We start from the raw sequence: 21,537 nt of genomic DNA on the forward strand, positions 1-21,537 counted from the left end.
CTGTTGTTACCTGGTCTACCAACTTATATTCATCAGGTACGCTGTGGGGAACCCCTATTACAAAATAAAAGCTTCCGTCATCAATTCCACGGTAAAACTATACCTCTTTGGGACTAGCGTTAGTGTTGAATCTTGTCAGGGTTAACTAGAGTGGATTTTTTAGCTCTGAGGAATGATCGAGTTGTCCCTTTGTCAAGCTCACATGGTCTCGAACTTCCCATCTATTATCCAAGGGTGACAACTTCTTAGGTCCATTGTCCCCCAGTCCATGTTAATCCATCATCCCACGAAGGGCATGGGTCATAGTAAATGGCGTAGATGCAAAGATATACATCATACCCCCTCCAGCTCCCTGTATCTTGGCCACAGTCAATTACTTGGCATAAATCAAACTGGTATATTGTATCACGCTTTTTATCATGTCTGATGTGTACCCGGCTCCCTGCCTCCCTTAAACATTTGTCCCTCTCTTGTCCTATTGATTTCTTATTCCTGGGACTCTCTACCTTGTGTGTGTGTTTGTCCCTCGCGGTTGATCCCCTTATTAATAGTATCATAACACTTATACATAAAATAGTGAAAACTCCCAATTTTAACGGCCTAGAATAACGCGGGCTAATTACTAAAATAAACATAATATTCGTTATACAACAATTAAAAGTTTAAGACCCTTCTACTCTTTTTCTGTTCTTATTTGTTCTAGAGTTCTCGTTGGCGGTTCTGTGGCCGCACACTGGCTCCAATGGTACCAAGTGTCTCCTTTCCCTTGTAGTCGAACCGCATGAGATGTCCTTTCCACCACCTTGTAAGGTCCTGTCCACTGTGGCTCCGACCATTTCCGTTTGATCACCTTCAGCAGGACCCACGCTGTGGTGGATGGCGCCTGGCTCTGTAGGTCCCCCTTTTCCAATCCAACCTGTTTAGAGAAAGCTGAGACCAAAGCTGTTAGTTGATCGTAATAAGGTTTGTACCTTATTGAGACTCCTCCCTCTAACATCTGTATTCCAGCTCCCGGAAACTGCTGCCCTGTTGTTAGCTCATACGGGGTAAATCCTGTAATAGAGTTTATTGAGCTTCTAATGGACATTAAGGCTAAAGGTAGGGCATCCACCCAGCTTAACTTCGTTTGTGCACACACTTTTCCTATTTTTCCCTTTATGGACTGGTTCATTCTCTCCACTTTTCCCTGTGACTGAGGATGGTACACCATTCCAAACGCATGTTTCAGTCCTAAAGCTGCTTCTACTTCTTGCAGGTCTTTATTCTTAAAATGCGTGCCATTATCTGACCTGACTTTCTTTGGAAACCCATGCGTTGGAATATATTGATTTATCAAAAATTTAATCACTGTCTTTGCATCTTCCTTTTTCGCAGGTATCACTTCTGGCCAACCAGTGTATGCATCCATTGGTACCAAAAGGTACCTGCATCCGTTTACTCTCTCTACCATGTCAGTGTAGTCAATCACTCTTTCCTGACCTGGCATTCATGGGAGAGGAAATTTTCCCTCTTGTGGTTTCACTGTTGCTTTTACATTATATTCTGAACACGTTTTACATTCTCTGATACAATTTTCACTCATTACCTGTAGTTCAGCCAATTGGGCTGATTCTTTGCCTGTCACTTTTCCTATCAACACTTCTTCAAATCCCTCACTTGTCTGTCGCACCACTGCCTAGGCTGCTTTAAGTCCCTCAGTTGGATGTCTATAACAGCAACCATCTGTGAACAGCACTTCTTCTGGGTCTACTAATGGAATTGCCTGTAAATCTGGCCTAACTTTGGCGTCTCTCTGTGCCCTTTTCTCACACATATGTGGCTCTCCTTCTCCCATCTTATCAGCCATGTTAATTCCTTCATGTGTAAAAATTATAATGTGGTACACTCAGAATTTTCTCTAACCTGATCTGCCGCAGTGGCGTCATTATAAAGGCTGTTGAGTTCACATAGGCCACTATACTATGTGTCGTCAGTACTGTTAGTGAATGGCCCATGACATATGTGCTACCTTTCGGAGAATTTTTGCTACCCCTGCTACATGTCTTGTACATGGTGGGTATCTGTCCTCTATTGGGTCAAGGTAACACTTACATACATCAGCACCTGCCTGCCTCCCCCTTTTTCCGGAAAAAGAACACCATTTATTGTGTGTGATTTTTCAGAAATATCGAGGAAAAATGGCTCTTTATAATCCAGGACCGCTAAATCAGCAGCCCGTGTTAGGGCCTGTTTAAGAGATATGAAACTTTCGTCTGCCTCCGTGGTCCACTGCAAATGGGCCGACAAATTTCTCATGCCTTGCACATTTACCATTTAGAGGAAAAGTAAGCTCCCCATATGAGGGAACAAATTGTCTACTGTATCCTGCCAACCCAAGAAATGAAAGCATGTATTTTACAGTGACTGGTTTGGCATGATGCAGAATAGAAGATCTATGGGATGGAGACACACCTGTTCCCTTACTGGAAATAACTCTGCCCAAAAAAGACACCGTTCGTCTGCAGGATTGTAATTTAGCCCGTGAAACTTTGAAACCGACGTTATACAAGGGTAACAGCAACGAGCGTGTAGCTGCCAAACAAAACACATGATCGGGTACCGCCAAAAGAATGTCATCCACATATTGAATCAATACCACCCCGTCTGGGAGCATCAGATCCTTCAACTGCTGTCTCAGTACCTGATTAAACACCCCAGGTGACAAAATAAACCCCTGAGGGACTCTTGTATAACAAAGTTGTTGGCCTTTATAGGTGAACGAAAAAATGTCCCTGAAATGATCAGCTAGGGGCAAACAAAAGAACGCGTTGGCCGGATCAATGCACGAGAACCACTTATGGTCAGGGTCAGCACAGACATCGCAGTATAGGGGTTTGGGTCTGGAACTGTTGGAGTAGAAACGACACTATTGATCCGTCTAAGATCATGCACCATCCTATATTTGCCTGTATTCTGCTTCTCTACAGGTAAGATAGGAGTGTTCCAGGCTGACTGAGAGGGTTCTAGAACCCCTGCTGCTACCAATCCTTCAATTATGTTGGCGATGCCGGCTTCGGCCTCTGGTTTGTGTGGGTATTGTCTCTGCCAAATCGGAGTGTGGTTTATTAAATCGAATGTGATTGGTGCGATGTGTTCGCAGTAACCAAGGTCTGTCGAACCTGCTGACCACAAGGCATCCGGTAGCGTATCGAGCATCGCTACAGCCTGTGGATGGTCCGTCTTTTCCTGCCATGAAACCTTTCAATCTGCCTATGTTCCAGCAACACTTTGTCAGTTGTTCTGTGCACAAGTCTATAAGCTTCAACTGAGGGTGAATATTGCAAACCGGTAACTGAGTCCACACCCAATCAGTTAGCTCTATCAAGCATTTGGACATGAGTCCCAGTTCTTTGGCCTGATGTTCAGCATGCACTGCCAATGTGAAATGCGGTATAGCTTCTTCAGATATCTCATACCATTCCAACTGTTTGAGAGTTAGTTCCACAACACCCACCACACCTTCCAGGTGTCGATTGAACGCATGCAAATAGATTCTATTGTCATCTGTCGTAATATAGGGTCACATGAAGGGGATCTGCAGGAGGAGCATAGGGATGCAGCATCTGAACCCAGGGTCGCCCTTGGTTATATAAAGACTGTATGCCGTTATTCTGCCCTTTTCAGGTTCAAGGAGTCCCCAGTATATATCTTCGAGTAAAAAATGAGGTCTGCAGATGCTGGAGATCACAGCTGCAAATGTGTTGCTGGTCAAAGCACAGCAGGCCAGGCAGCATCTCAGGAATAGAGAATTCGACGTTTCGAGCATAAGCCATCGGGCGACCGACTCAACACAGACCTTTCCATTTCTATCTCGGGCGACCGACTCAACACAGACCTTTCCATTTCTATCTCGGGCGACCGACTCAACACAGACATCTATTATAAACCGACTGACTCCCACAGCTACCTGGACTACACCTCCTCCCACCCTGCCCCCTGTAAAAACGCCATCCCATATTCACAATTCCTTCGTCTCTGCCGCATCTGCTCCCAGGAGGACCAATTCCAACACCGCACAGCCCAGATGGCCTCCTTCTTCAAGGACCGCAGAATCCCCCCAGACGTGATCGACGATGCCCTCCACCGCATCTCCACCACTTCCCGCTCCTCCGCCCTTGAGCCCCACTCCTCCAACCGTCACCAAGACAGAACCCCACTGGTTCTCACCTACCACCCCACCAACCTCCGCATACAACGTATCATCCGCCGCCATTTCCGCCACCTCCAAACGGACCCCACCACCAAGGATATATTTCCCTCCCCTCCCCTATCAGCGTTCCGCAAGGACCACTCCCTTCGTGACTCCCTCGTCAGATCCACACCCCCCACCAACCCAACCTCCACCCCCGGCACCTTCCCCTGCAACCGCAGGAAATGTAAAACTTGCGCCCACACCTCCACACTCACTTCCCTCCAAGGCCCCAAGGGATCCTTCCATATCCGCCACAAGTTCACCTGTACCTCCACACACATCATCTATTGCATCCGCTGCACCCGATGTGGCCTCCTCTATATTGGTGAGACAGGCCGCTTACTCGCGGAACGCTTCAGAGAACACCTCCGGGCCGCCCGAACCAACCAACCCAATCACCCCGTGGCTCAACACTTTAACTCTCTCTCCCACTCCACCGAGGACATGCAGGTCCTTGGACTTTTCCACCAGCAGAACATAACAACACAACGGCTGGAGGAGGAGCGCCTCATCTTCCGCCTGGGAACCCTCCAACCACAAGGTATGAATTCAGATTTCTCCAGTTTCCTCATTTCCCCTCCCCCCACCTTGTCTCAGTCGGTTCCCTCAACTCAGCACCGCCCTCCTAACCTGCAATCCTCTTCCTGACCTCTCCGCCCCCACCCCACTCCGGCCTATCACCCTCACCTTGACCTCCTTCCACCTATCCCACCTCCATCGCCCCTCCCCCTAGTCCCTCCTCCCTACCTTTTATCTTAGCCTGCTTGGCTACTCTCTCTTATTCCTGATGAAGGGCTTATGCTCGAAACGTCGAATTCTCTATTCCTGAGATGCTGCCTGGCCTGCTGTGCTTTGACCAGCAACACATTTGCACCCAGTATATATCTGCCCACTGCCCTTCTGCCATTGGTGATGTGTCTGGTGATAATATCATTTGGGGTCCAGAGTGAACCATCGCCATCGAACAATTAACAGAATAGCCATTTGGAAAGGTCACTACGAGTTTGTCTGGTTCGCACAGAACTGAGACCCTGCATCTCACCAGCAAGTCACGTCCCATCAAATTCACAGGGCATGCAGGTGATGAAATATATTGGTGATAAAAGGTCTGTCCGGCCACTGATGTGATCAGTGGCAATGTCAAAGGCAGATTTAAGGGGACATACTGTCCTCGGATCAGTCCCTGGCGTCCCTGGGGGCCCCACAACCGGGGACAATTTTCTTCTCCAATGCCCAGGTTGGCCACATTCAAAACAAGTGTCCGGTGGCTAACCTCTGACTCCTCCACGGCCCCTTCCTCTACCACGCCATAAAGGGGGTAATATGGCGTCGAATCAGGTGCCGGGTGTAGACTCTGCCGGTCATTTTGTGGCAACGGCACAATCTGATTAGTTGTCTTTGGGGAGGCCTTCTTTGTCTCATTATCCTTCCGTCTAGCCTCATCAAGCTGTAACTTCAGCAACTGCACTTGTGCTGACTCATTGCTCTGTTTATCTTCATCCTGTTTTGTCCTATATCGCTTCATATGATGCATCAAATGTTTTTCCCACTGTTCTGTAGAACACCCTGGGATATCAGGATTACTCTCCATTGCCTCTTTTACTTCCTTAGGCATCCCTGCCATAACGGCATTCCTAAATAACGTGGTCTGTAGCTGACCTGACCCTGGATGGCTCCCCGCAGTATCTGTCCACGTACCTTTACATCTAGCCAAAAAGGCAGGCATCTCCTCGCCCTCCTTCATTGTGAAGGTGAGCAAGTGCATCGCTCCCGGTGGAATCAAGAATGTATCCCTCATTGCCTTTCCCACACAGTTGGCATGCTGCGCAAACGGGTCTGAGTCAGGTACTAAGGTGGTCCCCGCAGACACTTCAATCTGCTGTACCTCCCACATACTCAATTGTTTGCCCAATAATGCTCTCCAATCACCCATGGCCAACTTGAAGCCTAGTGTGCATTGGCCAAATTTAGTCATCCAGGGTACACCTCCCTCCATGGGTGGGGACATTTTATCCAAAATACAATTCATATCCATATAGGTAAAGGGCTGATACACATCCCCCATAAAAGAGCCTTTATAAACTAGAGGCAGTTGGTGCTGATATTTTATGGGCAGCCGTATTACCTCCCTCCGTCACAAATCATAACTGTTTTCAAACGGAGGCTGTACCCCTGAGGAGTCCTGTTCAATATGCATGGAAGTGAGCCTTTTAAAGTGACAGGGTACATGTTTGGACCGCCCCCTGGGCGGGACTCCTCGTCTTCACTATCTGTGCTACTCCTTGACTCCTCCTCTCTTCTTTCTCTTCGGCTTCTTTTGTCCACTTTCTTCCAACCAGTATTGACCCTTTCTTTCCCTTCACATGCTCTTCTACTTCTAATCTAACCTACTCTTCTGCTTTTCCCAAAAACGGTGACAATTTCTTCCTCTCCTCATCTTTAGGGACTTTGCCCTGCTTTTATAAATCTTCCCATATTTCTGCATCACTGTTTTTTGTTTGTTCTTTGCAAGCCCACTAATTAACTGACTTCTAACTTTACCCCACTGCTGTTTTATGGACAACACTAAATCAGAAGAACATCCTCCGTTTTCTTCACACTCTTTATCAAATTTCCTATCATTTTATGTATTTCTGTTTTTTTTTAAATCCTCCTGTTCAATGACCAATCGGTTTATATTTAATTTAGCCAAGCAACCAACCCAATTAAAACAAATCTGGTTGCGAATCAATCAATCTGTATAAAATACACCCGAGCAACTGGCCCTTACAGTCAAAGTTACCAGCAGTTTTGTTATCACCTTTAAGTTTCTACTGCCTACTCTTTCTCACTGAGACACCACCGTCTTTGTCTCAGAGACACCACTGGCTTTCCTACCACCCTCCGTACATTCCCCAATATAATTTTAAAACTTACAACACATCAATCATCAACCAAAATTCGTGAGCGGTGCTTTTATGAGACCCTGCTCAAAGGACTTTAAACCTTCTCACACATACGTACCTCGGTGCTTTTATGAGGACTCTAACCCCATGGGACTTTAAACCTGTACGTATTCAACCAATACTTGTGAGCGGTGCTTTTATGAGACCCTGCTCAAAGGACTTTAAACCTTCTCACACATACGTACCTTGGTGCTTTTATGAGGACTCTAACCCCATGGTACTTTAAACCCGTACGTATTCAACCAATCCTTCTCACACATACGTACCTTGGTGCTTTTATGAGGACTCTAACCCCATGGGACTTTAAACCCGTACATATGAAATCAATACTTTATCCACTTACTATTACTAGGACACTTGCAGTCTAGTGACAACAATCAATTTAGTATGTCCAATCGCAGAACTTCGATATAAACAGGTGTCTGCTCACTTTTTTTTTGCGGCGCCGCTTGTTGTCGTCACCAGACGTCAGTGTCCGTTGATTCTATTTTTCTCGTGTTTACATCGCTCAGTCTGGATCACGTCAGGCTCACCATCTGATGGACTTTAGGCTCAATCTACACACTTATTTTCTCTTATCTGTGAGCCAAGTCCTGCGTGCTCTTTAAATAAAGCAATAAGAAAAGATATTTAATCTTACACTTTTAGTTTTATTCTAACAATAAGTGGATGAAGTATACAGAGCTCTGGGTCTTAACCTTTCTGTCCCTGACAAACTACTAAGTCAGTCAGTTCACAAAGACCAAAAGACGTATATCTGTCCTTGACCCAGTCTTTTATACCATACAAAACATCATACCATCACTCAAGTGAAATTGTCTTCTAATTGGCTGTTGCTCTGACTCCATTCCCTGCCTCCTCACATTCCCGGATGTCCGATCCCACGTGACCCTTCTTTGTCTCTGAAAAGGAGCACCACGTGGCCTCCTTTCGGGCGCGAAATGGCACACTCGCACACTTCCGGGGCGTGAAACGGCCGATCACGTGACCTCCCGGCACTCTTCCGGAACGAGAAACAGGGAGACCACGTGGCCGCGCCCGCATCTCGGAGCATCACGTGATCATCCTCTGCGCACGCATCGGAGGACCACGTGACCTCCGAACGCTGAGGACGCGCCCACTCAAAAGTTTACCGGTAAGCTATATATATTCTTACAGGACATAGAATACAAGAACAGTCAAGTTATTGATGAACTTATAAAGAAACTGATTAATTCTGGTTGCCACAGTGTAGTAAGGATGTAAATCTAGTGAATAGAGTGAAAGACAGGTTTACAAGAATGTTTCCATGAATGAGACCATTCAGTTATGAGGAAATATTAGAGAATTTGGACATTTCTTTTGGAGGAGAGAGCTAAGGGTGATTTGATACAAGTTTCAAAATCATGAGCATTCAGGGTAGAGTGGATATGGAGAAATCATTTCCATTCATGGATAGATAAAGAACCGGGGGAATTCTGATGTTTTTCAAAAGAAACAAATGTAAGATGAGAAAGAGCTTTTTCACACACCAAATAATTAAGGTATGGAATGCACCATCTTGAAGTAGTTCAATCGAAGCTTTCGAGAGGACAATGGAATGATTGCTAAAATTGGACCAATGTACAGGGTTATGGGTGAAAGCCACGAAATTAGCTACTTATCAAAATGCTTAAAGAGCCAATGCAGACACTATAATACAAGTTGAATCAGTTGTTGTTTTGCAGCCCAAAATCCAGAGTAATAGAGTCATAGAGATGTACAGCACGGAAACAGACCCTTCGGTCCAGATTATCCATGCCAACCAGATGCTGCAAATCCCAGTCAGACTGCCTCTTCTCTCTCTTCTGTTATGCCCCAAAAAAAACCCAACTTGTGAAACAGTGTTGTCATAGTGATAATGGACTAGTAATCTAGAATTCCAGTCTAATGTTCTGGGGAATGGCAAATGGTATAATTTGACTTCAATTTTTACAAGATCTGGAGTTAAACGATTTGCAAGCACATAATCATGGATTGTTGTAAACACTCATTTGGTCCACTAATGTCCTTTAGGGAAAGAACTCTGCTGTTCTAACTTGGTCTGGCTTTCATGTGACTTCATTTGGTTGGCTCATAGCTGGCTTCTGGGCAAATAGAGATGCGCAATAAAGCTGGAAAAATAACATCTGTGAGCAGTTTTGCTCTCCTTATTTAAGGAGATATTATTTCATTGCAGGCAGTTCAGAGAAAGTTCATTAGGAGGATCCCCGAGTATGGAGGGATTGTTTGAAGAGCGAAGACAAAATAAGTTATAACTTTACTCTACTACTTTCAAAAGAATAAGAGGTGTTTTTGTTGAAATATAAAGGATTCATCAGGGTAAATGCTAAGAACTTTAATAACTGTTTGTGGATTGAAAGTATCAGCAATAATTGTTTCTAGAATAAACTGTTCCCTGAAATAAAAGGGCAAGGGCAAACTGTTATAAAAGAACTGAAAGCAATTAGTCATTCCTGGAAAAATAAGGAGTTAAGCTACAGAAACAATCTGTTTTAACAGTTGCTTGATAACTATTTGCCTGTGAAAACGAGCAATTAAAATTGCTTGCACAAGAAGTGAACACAGCTAACACTGAATGTGACAAAGAAGAGAAAAGCCACTCCTGATAAGAAAGTAAGCTACAGACTCAGTGACTTCAGAAGTATCATAAATAGCATCACACCCCAAACTTAATAAGGCATAAAATGCAGTAAAAATTCAGCATAAGGATTCTTCAGCAGCAGAACTCTGTAAAGCAACACTGCCCAAGGATCAAACCCTGGACATTCAGAGACAGATGCTGCTGGTTGGAATCATAGCTAAATTCCACCATTAATCGGTTAATATTAAGTTGGGTTGTAAGGCTTAACTTGCTTACTTGGGGTGCCTTATTTTGGTTGTTACATGCAATAAAGTTTAAGGAATTATTTTAGCATTTGGTTGTGGGTTTTCTTAAGTAACGGAATTAGAGGTAGCTTGTAGTACTTTATATACAACATCATTCATGCCCATCTCAGATTAAATAAATTAAGAACAGCTGCTATGTGCCAACATCTCACATTTATTGATCACTAATGAGCTTTTCTCGTTTCAGCTCAGCCTCCAAAACAGTATTTTTTTATTGTACCCAAGCAATATTCAGTATGTGGCTGATCATTTGTTGGTGTCAATTCTTTTAATCCAGCCATGATCGTGGCTACTAAACTTGTTGTTGTCATTGACATTTGTTGGTGTTCTGTAAGAATCAATTATTGTAATTCAGTTCACATAATTATAAAAAGTTGAAGTTAAGAAAATGCACCTTAAAACACAATTGCCATTAGTATAAAGTAGTTTTATTAGTAGGGGCTCCTCACACTTGTTTTCTGAAATAGGATCATTGAGAGCAAGATACGTAGAATAAAATTACAAGGAATGCATTGCCAATTAGAATATGAAGTTCAACAATACAGTAGTCAAGTTGGCATAAATTTTTCTCTTGGTGTAATGGTAAAGCTGTCAATGATCTATGCTGACACCAATAGTAACCTTTAACTTAATACATAAGACAAAATAAACCATTGTACATGTAAGGAATACAGGTCAGAATTAACTGAGATGCTTGCATTCTGACTATTTTGACAGTGAATTTGTAATATAATTTGTTGCAAAGTTGCATTTGTTGCATATAGTATTAATGTAACTTAATGATTTTTTTGACTGCTTATCTCCTTTATTCTTTCACAGGATGAGGGCATCACTGGCTAGGCAGCATTTATTGCTCACCCCTAATTGCCCAGAGGGCAGTTTAAGAGTCACCACATTGCTGTGAGTCTGGAGCCACATGTTGGCCAGACCGAGGTAAAGATGGCAGTTTCCTTTCCTCAAGGACACTAGTGAACCAGATGGGTTTTTAATCTAATTATCTAATCACAATAATCTGGATGATGCGAGTATAGAAGCTTACCTAACATACTGGGGACCCTTCTTACCCTCAACAACATCCTTATCCACATGAAAGCCTACAATATCTGAGTTCGGAATCTCGTACATAGGTTCCATCAGTAATTGTTCCTGAAATAAAAACATACAAAATTATGCTTCAAAACTGTAACTTTAGCTAGACTTTTATCAAGTTAAAAGATTTTACAGTTAAGTAGTTTTACTTTCATCTTGTTGCAGATAAACATCAGTGTGAACTATTTTATCAATGACTTTCCCTCTATCATAAGAATAGAAGTTGGATTTTTTTTTCTAATCATGGCGCAATCATCAGCATTATTTGCAACTCCTCAGATACTGAAACAGCTTCTGTTCGTATGTAGCAAGACTGGGGCAATATCAAGGCTTGAGCTGATAAATAGCAATAAGATCAGTGTGTCACAAAAGTGCCAAACAATGACCATCTCAAACCAAAGAGAATAAAGCCATCACAAATTGGCTTTCTAAGGTATTGACATTGCTGAAAACCCCACTATCAACATTCTGAGAAGTACCATAGACTCAGCATTAAATACCATGCTACAAGAGCAGGTTGGATGCAAAGGATTCTATCAGAGGTAACTTACCTCCTGACTCCTCAGTGCATGTCCACCTTCTACAAGGTGTAAGTCAGGAGTGTGAAATAATACTTTCCAGTTGCATTGATGGATGCACCTGCAACAATATTTGACACTTGACATTATTCAGGACAAAGTGGTCCATTTGACTGGCATCTTCAACATCATTTCCTTCACCACCAACACACACTGGCAACTGTGCGGACCATCAAACAAGATGCACAGCAATAACTCATCCTTTGATAGCATCTTCAAAACTCATGACTTCTCCCAATGAGCAGATACATAGGAATGCCTTTACCTGCAAGATCTCCAAACCATACAGCATCCTGACTTGCAACCATATTGTTGTCTCTTTAATTTTGTTGGATCCAAATCCTTGAACTCACTTCCTAACAGCACTGTAGGAATATCTATTGCAAGGCTGCAGAAGATCAAGGTGCCAGTTTACTACCACCATCTCCAGGGTAATTAGGGATGGACAATAAATGTTGGCTTACCCAGTGATGCCCACAGCCCAAGAATGATAAAAAAAAGAAATGCATTAACCACAAAAACCAAAATTGAAACACAATATGTGGTTAGTGTTTCAATGCAGTGAATCAAGGAACACAAGATAGTTTATTCCCATCTTTTTAACATATTGTTTCCAATCTTATTCATGACATAAAAGGAATATGGTTTGATTAATGGCAAGAAGTAGAAGTCAGGAAATTTCCAGGTTTGGCATTTCCATCTTGACATTTATTCTAGGGTGAGTGGAGGAAGCAAAAAAGTTCCCTCTCTGATTCATCAGATGGACTGGGAAACACAAGCAACTGAAAAGCTGGCCCAACTACACCAAAATTGGAGGAGTTAAGGAATTGCCTATCCTCACTGTGCAGCCAACTGGAAATGCAGGGTATGGGTTCATTGTCTGTATCCACATTGGTGAAAATAATGGATACATAGAATGGGAGCAGGGATCCAGTTTTGAAGGTACCCAGTCTTGTCAATCCTATGAAAATCCAGTCAGTAGTGAACATTATAATATTCGAGGGACCTCTCAGCTGGTATTGAGGCAGAAGGATACTTTTTGGAGGAGGGGAGGATTAAATTAAAGAGTTCAAGGGGCAAATATAATCCCACACTGACTTTAATGCAGTTATGTTGTTTCACAATTCAGTGAAGAGCACTAATATGATAACAAAGTGTGACATCAGAAGCACAGAAGGATAACTCCTCACTCATTAAAAAATGGTGCTGTAGTTGCACATTACTGAGATAATAGGATCAATACACAATATTAGAGTACCAAATTGATTTTGGAGTTAAGCAGTACTGATGTTACTGGAGAAACTCAATTCCTCCTTTACAGAAAAAAAAATCAGAAAACTCATCCTCGTGTACGTTTCATATTTTGCACTATTTCAAATTAACATTAGTGAAAATTAGAGAGCAGGTTCATTGTTGCTTTATTTGGCTGTTGGTTTGTGATCAGGAAGAATGAATTAAACAGAATAAATGTATCACAATGTGGAAACAAAATCGCGTCTGGCATATGTAGAATAAGGGAGTCAGTCAAAATGTTATATCATATTGGGATCTATGAGGCGTGTTCGCAACATAAGAATGTTTCTGGGATTGAATCTTAAATTTTAAGATGAAAGTAGTACTGTTTAACAGTGCAAAAGTAAAACACTCCTGATGCTGGAAATGTGAAATAACAACGGAAAAAAGGAGGAAATACTCAGCATTTGGGGAAATGGTGGTAACTTGGTAATGTCACTGGGCATGTAAACCATCAGCCCAAGCTAAAGGGACACAGGTTCAATTCTAACTTAAGCTAACTGGTAGAATTTAAATTAATTAATAAAATCTGGAATTGCAAGTTAGTTTCTGTGATGGTGTTTATGATTCTGTCATTGATTGTTGCAAAAAAAAACTACGTGGTTCACTATTGTCCTTTAGGGACAGAAATCTGCTGTTACCAGATCTGCCTGGCATGTGACTCCAGACCAGCAATGTATTGACACCTATCTGCTATTTCCAACAATTTGCCAGCAACATATGCAACTCTTTGAAGAATTAAATTTCCTGACACTCCCAGAAAAGAAAAATCAAATTAGTGTTTCAAGACTGTGTCCTTTCATCCGATGAATTGTTGATGAAATTAAATGATGGAATGTTAACAGTTTCTCTCTCCACTGATGCAAGTTTAGTTGTTGGGCTGATGTCTACCAAAAATTGGCTAAATTTACATTTTGGGGATTTTCATGGAGGGTTTTTCTCCAAAGCAAAGAGGTATTACTTATATCCAAATTTCAGTTAATTCCACCAGTTTCATTTTCCAAATCACATGAAAATAATAGCAATTATTATAGTGACATCATTACTGCTTCTTGTTTTGGTGTTAATGTTCCCTACAGCGATAAACCTGTAAACTTTAAAATGGCAATAACAGATATGCAAAAAGAGAGAAGTCAAAATGAGCTTAAAAATGAAAAGAATTACACTATTCTATTTACTTTATACTGACACTTCAAACATCATATAGCAAACATAGCAGAAGGAAATATCTAACCATGAACTGGCAATCCATCGGAAGTTAAAAGGAAGGCTAAATCTTCATTTCTTGGATCAGTAAATAACTGACAATGAATGACAGGCAATCAGAGAAGTTCTCACTGAAGGGCTAGAAAGGTTAAGAGAATAAAGTCCTTTGATATTTCTGACGATGACCAGGAAGATCCTGAAATTTTCTTTTCCGATTTTAGAAGATCAACTGAAAATTAAAATCAGCTAAAAAGCAAAATTCTGAAAGTTTGGAAATATTTGGAAAGGTATTGATTAATTTTGGATATGCATGGATTTGCAAAGCAAAGGTCATGTCAGATTAACTTCATTGAATATTTTGAGTAGGTAATAGAGAAAGTTGTTGAATAAGGTAATGTGCTTGACATAGTCTAAGTGAACTTTAACAAGGCTTTTGACAGGGGTCACATGGCAGATTTGTTAGAAAAGTAAAAGTCAATGGAAAATAGCAGGATGGATCCAAAAATTACTCAGTGGAAGCAAGTAAGGCTTAATGGTTCTACTCCCAGATTCAAAACTGCAGTTGAGCCCCACATGGACAGAGAAAGCACTTCAGTGATACCCTCAAAGCCTCAGTGGTAAAATACGGCATTCCCACAGGCATCTGGGAATCTTTGGACCAAGACCATCCGAAGTGGAGGAGGACCATCTGGAAAGGTGTCAAGCATTTCAAGATTTGACATCTGGAGAAAGTGGAAGCCAGGCAAAAACAGCAAAAGGAGTGGGCTGCCACACCAATGCACTACCCTTCCCTTCCTGTGCCCACCACCTGTCTCAAGTGTAACAGAGCCTGCGGGAGCCACCCTGGTCTGTACAGACACCTACAGACTCACCCTGAGAACAGGAGAGAGTCATCCTCATCTGCGAGGGACCGCCAATGAATAATGAATTGTTGACAGTTGTTTTGTGACTGGGAGGTTGTTTACAGTTAGGCAGTGCAGGCCTCACTACTCAGACCCAATGTGTATATCTTTGATTAAGATTTAGACGTAGTGGCCATGATTAAGAAGTTTGTAGATGGAAAGAAAATTCATTGTGTGGTTAATAGTGTCAACTGCAGGAAGATAAGCAGTTATATAAGCAGAAGAATGTGGAATAGAATTCAATCCAGAGAAATGTGAGGCAATGCATTTGGGAAGGTAAAGAAAGGGAACAAAAAGTAAATGTTACAATACTGAGAAATATAAAGGACTCTGGACTGCATGCCCTTTGGCATTGTTTGTGTCTGCATTATCTTTAAAAGCCTGTTGTACACCCGGATAAGCATTTTCAGTTCAGAAATGCTCTGTAAAGCTGTTAACATTTGCTCTGGTCATGGCAGACAGGGGGAAATCGGCACCCCACCCAACCTTACGGGGCGGATCCTGCAATCCTGCAGGACGGATGATGCTGATGCAGGACTCCACTTGCCCCAGGATCAGCAGTGGAGGCAGCATCAAGGGTCAAAGGGCCTTTGTTGCATCGTAATGTTCTATGTACACCAGACCATGCCAGTCTGGTCTGAGGTTGCACCCGGGTTAAAGCATGTTTAACCATCTGAAGGAATGCCCAGCACACTCAGAAGAAGGCCTTCTCCATTCTGCTGGTGTAAGTTCTATGCTCTTCTCTCCAATACCTCACACACCAATACAGTCTATCGCTCTCACTACTGTCTGCACCATCTTACCCACTTGCTGTCACCACTCACCCTACACACATATCTGCAAATATAATTTTGCAAATACAAATTCATCCCATAGACTTATATGTGTGTGCGCATGCAGGAGAGTGCACTCATACATGCACATACACATACACACATGCACACGCGCTCTCTCTTTCTCTTTCTCTCATTCTCTCTCTGTCTCCTGCATGTGCACTCACATATAGGTCTATGGGGTGAATTTGTATTTGCAGAATTATATTTGTAGATGCATTCTATTTTGTTCAAAAAATGCATAACCTGCAGGCAGTCAATGAAGGCAATCAATCCATGTAATAATTTGTAAGTTCCACTTTGGAAATTGAACCAGTCTGACTCAAGATTGGAATATGGACAGACTGTAACCTCACACCTTTAATGCATTGTCTGAGCTGAAATGTCACCTTTTTTTTATAAAACCTTAAGTTATCTTGAGAATGTGACTTAAGTAATATGCAAATCTGGGATTTATATATTAATGAACCGAAACCTGCAACCCATTCTAAAAAGTGAAAGACTTATCAACAGTGGAGGATTGTTTAATATATCATTTCAGTTGCATGACACATTATCTTTTGCCATAAATTCTGCCTTATGATACTGCTTCACAACCACCAATGAAGGAGCAGCACTCCGAAAGCTAGTGCTTCCAAATAAATCTTTTGGAGTATAACCTGGTGTTGTAGAGTTTAAAGTTTATCCAACTCAGTCCAACACCAGACCCTCCACATAGAGTCATACAGTCATAGAGATGTACAGCATGGAAATAGACCCTTCCATCCAACCTGTCCATGCCGACCCGATATCCCAACCCAATTTAATCCCTCCTGCCAGCACCCGGCCCATATCCCTCCAAACCTTTCCTATTCATATAGCCATCCAAATGCCTCTTAAATGTTGAAATTGTACCAGCCTCCACCACTTCCTCTGGCAGCTCCTTCCATACATGTACCACCCTCTGTTTGAAAAAGTTGCCCCTTAGGTTTTTTTTATATCTTTCCCCTCTCATCCTAAACCTATACCTTCTAGTTTCGGACTCCCCAACCCCAGGGAAAAGACTTTGTCTATTTACCCTATCCATGCCCCTCATAATTTTGTAAACCTCTATGAGGTCACCCCTCAGTCTCCGATGCTCCAGGGAAAACAGCCCCAGCCTGGTCAGCCTCTCCCTATAGCTCAAATCCTCCAATCCTGGCAACATCCTCGTAAATCTTTTCTGAACCCTTTCAAGTTTCACAACATCTTTCCGATTGGAAGGAGACCAGAATTACATGCAATATTCCAACAGTGGCCTAACCAATGCCCTGTACAGCCACAATATGACCTTCCAACTCCTGTACTCAATACTCCGACCAATAAAAGAAAGCATACTAAACGCATTCTTCACTATCCTATCTACCTGCAATTCCACTTTCAAGGAGCTATGAACCTGCACTCCAAAGTCTCTTTGTTCAACAACACCCCCGAGGACCTTACCATTTAGTATATAAGTCCTGCTAAGATTTGCTTTCCCAGAATGCAGCACCTCGCATTTATCTGAACTAAACTCCATCTGCCATTTCTCAGCCCATTGGCCCATCTGATCAAGATCCTGTTGTAATCTGAGGTATCCCTCTTCGCTGTCCACAACACCTCCAATTTTGGTGTCATCTGCAAACTTACTAACTGTACCTCTTATGTTCGCATTCAAATCATTTATGTAAATGACAAAAAGTAGAGGGCCCAGCACTGATCCTTGTAGCACTCCACTGGTCACAGGCCTCCAGTCTGAAAAACAACCTTCCACTACCACCTTCTGTCTTCTACCTTTGAGCCAGTTCTGTATTCAAATGGCTAGTTCTCTCTGTATTCCATGATCTCTAATCTTGCTAATCAGTCTCTCATGGAGAACCTTGTCAAACGCCTTACTGAAGTCCATATAGATCACATCTACCGCTTTGTCCTCATCAAGCATATCAAGCACAAATCAGCAGTGTAAGGCAATGCAAGGCAGGGATGCTGTCAGCATCTGAGTAAGGTCAGAATGAATGAGTGCTGACAGCAATCAAAGAGCCAGGGGATGCAGTTTGGTCCAGTTCATGAGTTGGTTGTGTCCTTGAGTGCAGTGTTCTTTCTTCAGCATTATAATGAGAGTTGTTGGTGTAGCCAATGTGAAGCATTGAAGTGAAGAGGCATCCTGAAAGTGATCGAAGATGATCCATGAGATTCATAGATGCATTTTAGAGGCTGGCACATGTCAGATGTCAATGTCTATTTATATAAGATGCAAGTGGCCAGTGTCCATGGGGCATGCCCTGAGATGTGGTGTCCTGTTTCTAAAATAGAATTGTTCAGAGCAAATTGCAACCTAAATCCATCATGAACTCACTTGGTTTGCCAAGTTTTCCCAATGTTGGGCTTATTTCGTGAGTTTGGTAACATAGAAATCAGGAGAAGGAGTAGACCATTGACCTTTCGGTCCTGGCCCACTCTCAAAATGATCAGAATTGATCCTCACTCTCAATGCCATTTTTCCACTTTCTTCCCATATCGCTTGATGCATTTAAAATATGAATATAAGATGGGTAGCTGAATATTAATGAGGCAAGTTGGGCTGTTAACAAGGTGTTCAACATGCGTTAATTCCCATCAATAGGCAACTTGTCACTGTCCAACAAGGATCCTGTTCGTCATTTATGAAAAGCATAAAAGATGGCACAAGTTGCTCCCAGTGTCATCACACGTATCACCCATTATGCCACGCATTTGTCTATAGGAAATGATTATGACGAATGAGTTGAATTTCCTCCTTCCATACCATAATTTTTTTATGCTTCTATCAGAGTGTGCATACCAAGTAGTCTGATTAACACACCAATTTAGCACACACACTCCACTAACAACCACTACTTGTATTGATGTAACACGTTTTCATGTAATACATTAAAATATGAAATTATGAAAGTTCATCAAGGTGAACTTATGATAGTTTATCTATCCTACTGAGTAGGGCCGTTGCTTGAGTCTGATGTACTATCTTACAACAGAACTCAAGAAAAACATTCAGGATTCTCTTTGTGGCTGATTATTCAGAGATCTACTTTGACTAGTTTTGAGCTTGGTTCTAAAATATTTAAAATTTTATATCCAAAATCCAACTGCAACCTTAATTCCATACAGGCTATTTAATAGATATTAACTTACCATGATTGACCTCAATCCTCTGGCCCCTGTATTCTTTTCAATTGCTTTACGTGCAATAGCACGCACAGCTGCATCCGTAATAGAAAAGTGACACTGAAATAAAAGGTGTAAAAAGACTTCTGAGAAAACTCCCATATCACTGCTGTCTTGTTATTCAAATAATGTATGTTAATTTTAATTGACATATTGTATCTCATTTTTGGAGGATACTTTTTAAATGCTTGAACATGTATCAGAACAAAAAAGAATAAAATCATTCTAATCTGATATCTATATCATAAAGATAGATTAATTGTCATTGTTACTCGAGAAAGTTGGGCAGGACAATGTAGCTTATTTTTTACATGAGATGAGAAGCTCTGGCAGGTTGGCTGGCAATTTCAGTTAAAACTAAAGAATCTTTGTGCCTGAAATGCAGTATTTTCCAAATAATAATAGTGAAGTCATTTTACAATCAGCAATATAATTTAGGAATTCCCAACCATTAAATAGGTGCACTCATAACAGAAACTTTGTCAAAAGATACTGATGTTCATTAAGCAAAACCTAGATTGAGAGACATATTTCAGAATTTGTGACTTTTCAAATGTAAAGTAAAATTTTCTCATGCAATGAAGAAATGTAATACAGTAAATCCAAATCTTGATAAGATTAGAGGGCTACCAACTAAATAAATAACTGCAGGCTCGACATACTGAATCTGTTCAGCAACTATAAGAGATAATATAGATTTGATAGTGTGTTTCTTTGTGTAGTTATTCAGTTAATATGCACAGTAATTCTATTCTAATTATACATGACCCATTGTCTGTCATAGGCAATGTTTTTAAATATGTATTTCATTTAATGACAAGTGGAAATGAGATCAGAGTACAACAATATAAAAGCATATATTTAGGATTTGCCCAAATAGACTCATTCTCCAAATATCAAGAACCATAATTTCACTGATGTATTCTGATCACTATTGTTAGTCAGCAGTGAGTGGTCTGTTTTAGAAGGGGAATTCAATAGTGACTTGAAACATTTTGTAGTGAGAGAAAGATAGTTACTTTTGTCGATTATATGTCATATGTGCAGGTATCAGTGAATGGAGTACTTTTGATATTGTTGTTTTGTAAGGCATGCAAGGTCCAACTATTAGCAATGGGAGAGCAACTAGATAATCTATGTTAGTGGTCCTCATTGAGGATAAATGTTGATCATAATACTTGGATAAATCCCAGTTTTGTTTCTTTAATTTTGTTGATATGAAGGAACTAAGTATCCTAACTCATCTCTAAAGATCAATGCTTGCTCACACCAGTAGGTACTGTTTGGAGTTAACAACTTGCTTCTGCTTTTACAGTTTAATATCATTGTGGTTTAATAGTTTCAAATTATTGCAAATGTTAGTCACAATTTATTTTCCTCTCAATAAGCTCTCTCTTGCAATGGTAACATGAGGAAACACCCTATCCATGCAGTGAGTGTTTGGAATCTGGAATACAAGGCCTGAAAGCACAATGGAGGTAAGGCCAATTGAGGCTTTCATAAGGAAATTGAATTATTATCTGAAGACGAAAATTTGGCAGGATTGTGAGTAAAAAGGGAAGTGGCATTAGGTGAATTGTTCCTTAGAAGGCCAGCAGACATGATAGGCTAAATGGTATGCCCTACTGTAATCATTCTATGATTCTGAGTCCCAAATTCTGGTAGCACAGAGTTCTGCTTTAAAACAATGCCAATGCTTCTTTTTATCAGCAGCAGACCACTGGCTTGAAACATAATGGCTTATGTAATTGTGATTAATGCCCTTTTTTCTTCAATGTGACCTATACATTCAGATTTAAACCATTCAGTTATTTAATCCTCTGCATCTGTACAGGCCCAGATTCCTTTTCTGTTTTCTGCACATTTTATCCATGTCAAGCAAGTTTCTTCATACCTTATCCATGTCAAACAGCATTTTGTACTGCATTATTATTGCGTTTTGTGGTTCTGTCAGAATACGAACCAACATGTCCTCATTTAAGCTATGTAGTGCAAGAACCACTGGAAATCGTCCTATAAATTCTGGAATCATTCCATATTCGATCAGGTCTCTAGCTTCCACACTCCTAAGCAAATTGTCTCTCTCTTGAGCCTCTTCTTGTACATTCACTCCTGAGGAATTAGCCAGGCCAGATGCTGCCACAGCTCGACGGCCAGCGCCCAGCCTAGATGTTGCACCAAATCCTAGATACTGAGTGAGGAAACAGAATACTTTAATTTCCACTTGCTTTTAGGAGCTTTATTGAACATAGAAAATTCAAACAGATTAAATTGAGAAAATGTTAATGGTAATACTGCCAACAAGACAGACATCGCTGAAAGCTTTCTTTCAGCACACATTAGGGCAAATAT

At 41.5% G+C, this 21,537-nt stretch overlaps 1 protein-coding gene and 1 pseudogene across 1 annotated transcript in view; both read right to left on the reverse strand.

The window, feature by feature from the left end:
• Positions 1 to 673: 673 nt before the first annotated feature.
• On the reverse strand, positions 674 to 6,164 carry LOC132825814 (uncharacterized; annotated as a pseudogene).
• Positions 6,165 to 10,329: 4,165 nt separating this feature from the next.
• The window catches only part of LOC132825818 (ATP-dependent Clp protease ATP-binding subunit clpX-like, mitochondrial), a 34,177-nt gene continuing 22,969 nt past the window's right edge, over positions 10,330 to 21,537 (reverse strand). Inside the window, exons 8-11 of the mRNA XM_060841329.1 lie at positions 21,080 to 21,376; positions 19,153 to 19,245; positions 11,123 to 11,229; positions 10,330 to 10,411 (exon numbers count right to left, since the gene is read on the reverse strand). Coding sequence (XP_060697312.1) covers positions 10,330 to 10,411; positions 11,123 to 11,229; positions 19,153 to 19,245; positions 21,080 to 21,376 — 579 coding nt within the window. The remainder of the gene's footprint in view (positions 10,412 to 11,122; positions 11,230 to 19,152; positions 19,246 to 21,079; positions 21,377 to 21,537) is intronic.

The sequence above is a fragment of the Hemiscyllium ocellatum genome, chromosome 2, assembly GCF_020745735.1.
Source record: "Hemiscyllium ocellatum isolate sHemOce1 chromosome 2, sHemOce1.pat.X.cur, whole genome shotgun sequence".
NCBI classification, from domain to species: domain Eukaryota; kingdom Metazoa; phylum Chordata; class Chondrichthyes; order Orectolobiformes; family Hemiscylliidae; genus Hemiscyllium; species Hemiscyllium ocellatum.